This window comes from Capsella rubella, unplaced genomic scaffold (genome assembly GCF_000375325.1).
Source record: "Capsella rubella cultivar Monte Gargano unplaced genomic scaffold, Caprub1_0 scaffold_4, whole genome shotgun sequence".
Lineage (NCBI taxonomy): Eukaryota > Viridiplantae > Streptophyta > Magnoliopsida > Brassicales > Brassicaceae > Capsella > Capsella rubella.
In genome coordinates, this window is record NW_006238920.1 from 9,334,598 (window position 1) to 9,335,125 (window position 528).

At 43.6% G+C, this 528-nt stretch overlaps 1 protein-coding gene across 1 annotated transcript in view; it reads left to right on the top strand.

Moving 5' to 3' along the window:
• The window catches only part of LOC17889767, a 2,612-nt gene that overhangs the window by 519 nt on the left and 1,565 nt on the right, over positions 1-528 (top strand). The window contains exon 2 of the mRNA XM_006293286.2: positions 23-528. This exon is cut by the window's right edge and continues 817 nt beyond it. Coding sequence (XP_006293348.2) covers positions 23-528 — 506 coding nt within the window. The remainder of the gene's footprint in view (positions 1-22) is intronic.

The window sequence follows — 528 nt, forward strand, 5'->3', positions numbered from 1 at the left end:
AAAAGTAAAAGTATATTTTCAGAAATGTGTAACCATCTTTGATATACTTCGATGGAGATGCTGGAAGTGCCACGTTTGCTCTCAGGTAAACTACTGTTTTACAGATTGCAAGATGCACATCTTGGATAGCCATGTGCAGAGATATGAACCCGGTGATTTCAGTGCTCGCCCTAAGTATGTGGATGGGGTTTTAGCTGACATGATTTCTTATGGGGACTGGAAGCCTCTGGATGCAGCAACGGCAACAAATCTGATTATGGATAGAATCAAACGCGGGGAAGTGTTTGTTTATGTTAATGGATGGTGTAGCGATTGGCCTGTGGCTGAGGATGAAGAGCGGGAAAACACACTCAAACAGTTTGCTGAGCTTCTTAAATCCTCTTGCCACAAGGACAACCCTACTCTTTCATGTACCCTTTGGGAGTGGTTGATAGATTACACAGAAGAGCATCTGGACCTACCTGGAGTCCCTGGATGCTATCTTGATATGTGTAGCTTTTATGAGAACCCTCAGTGCATCTGTTTCTT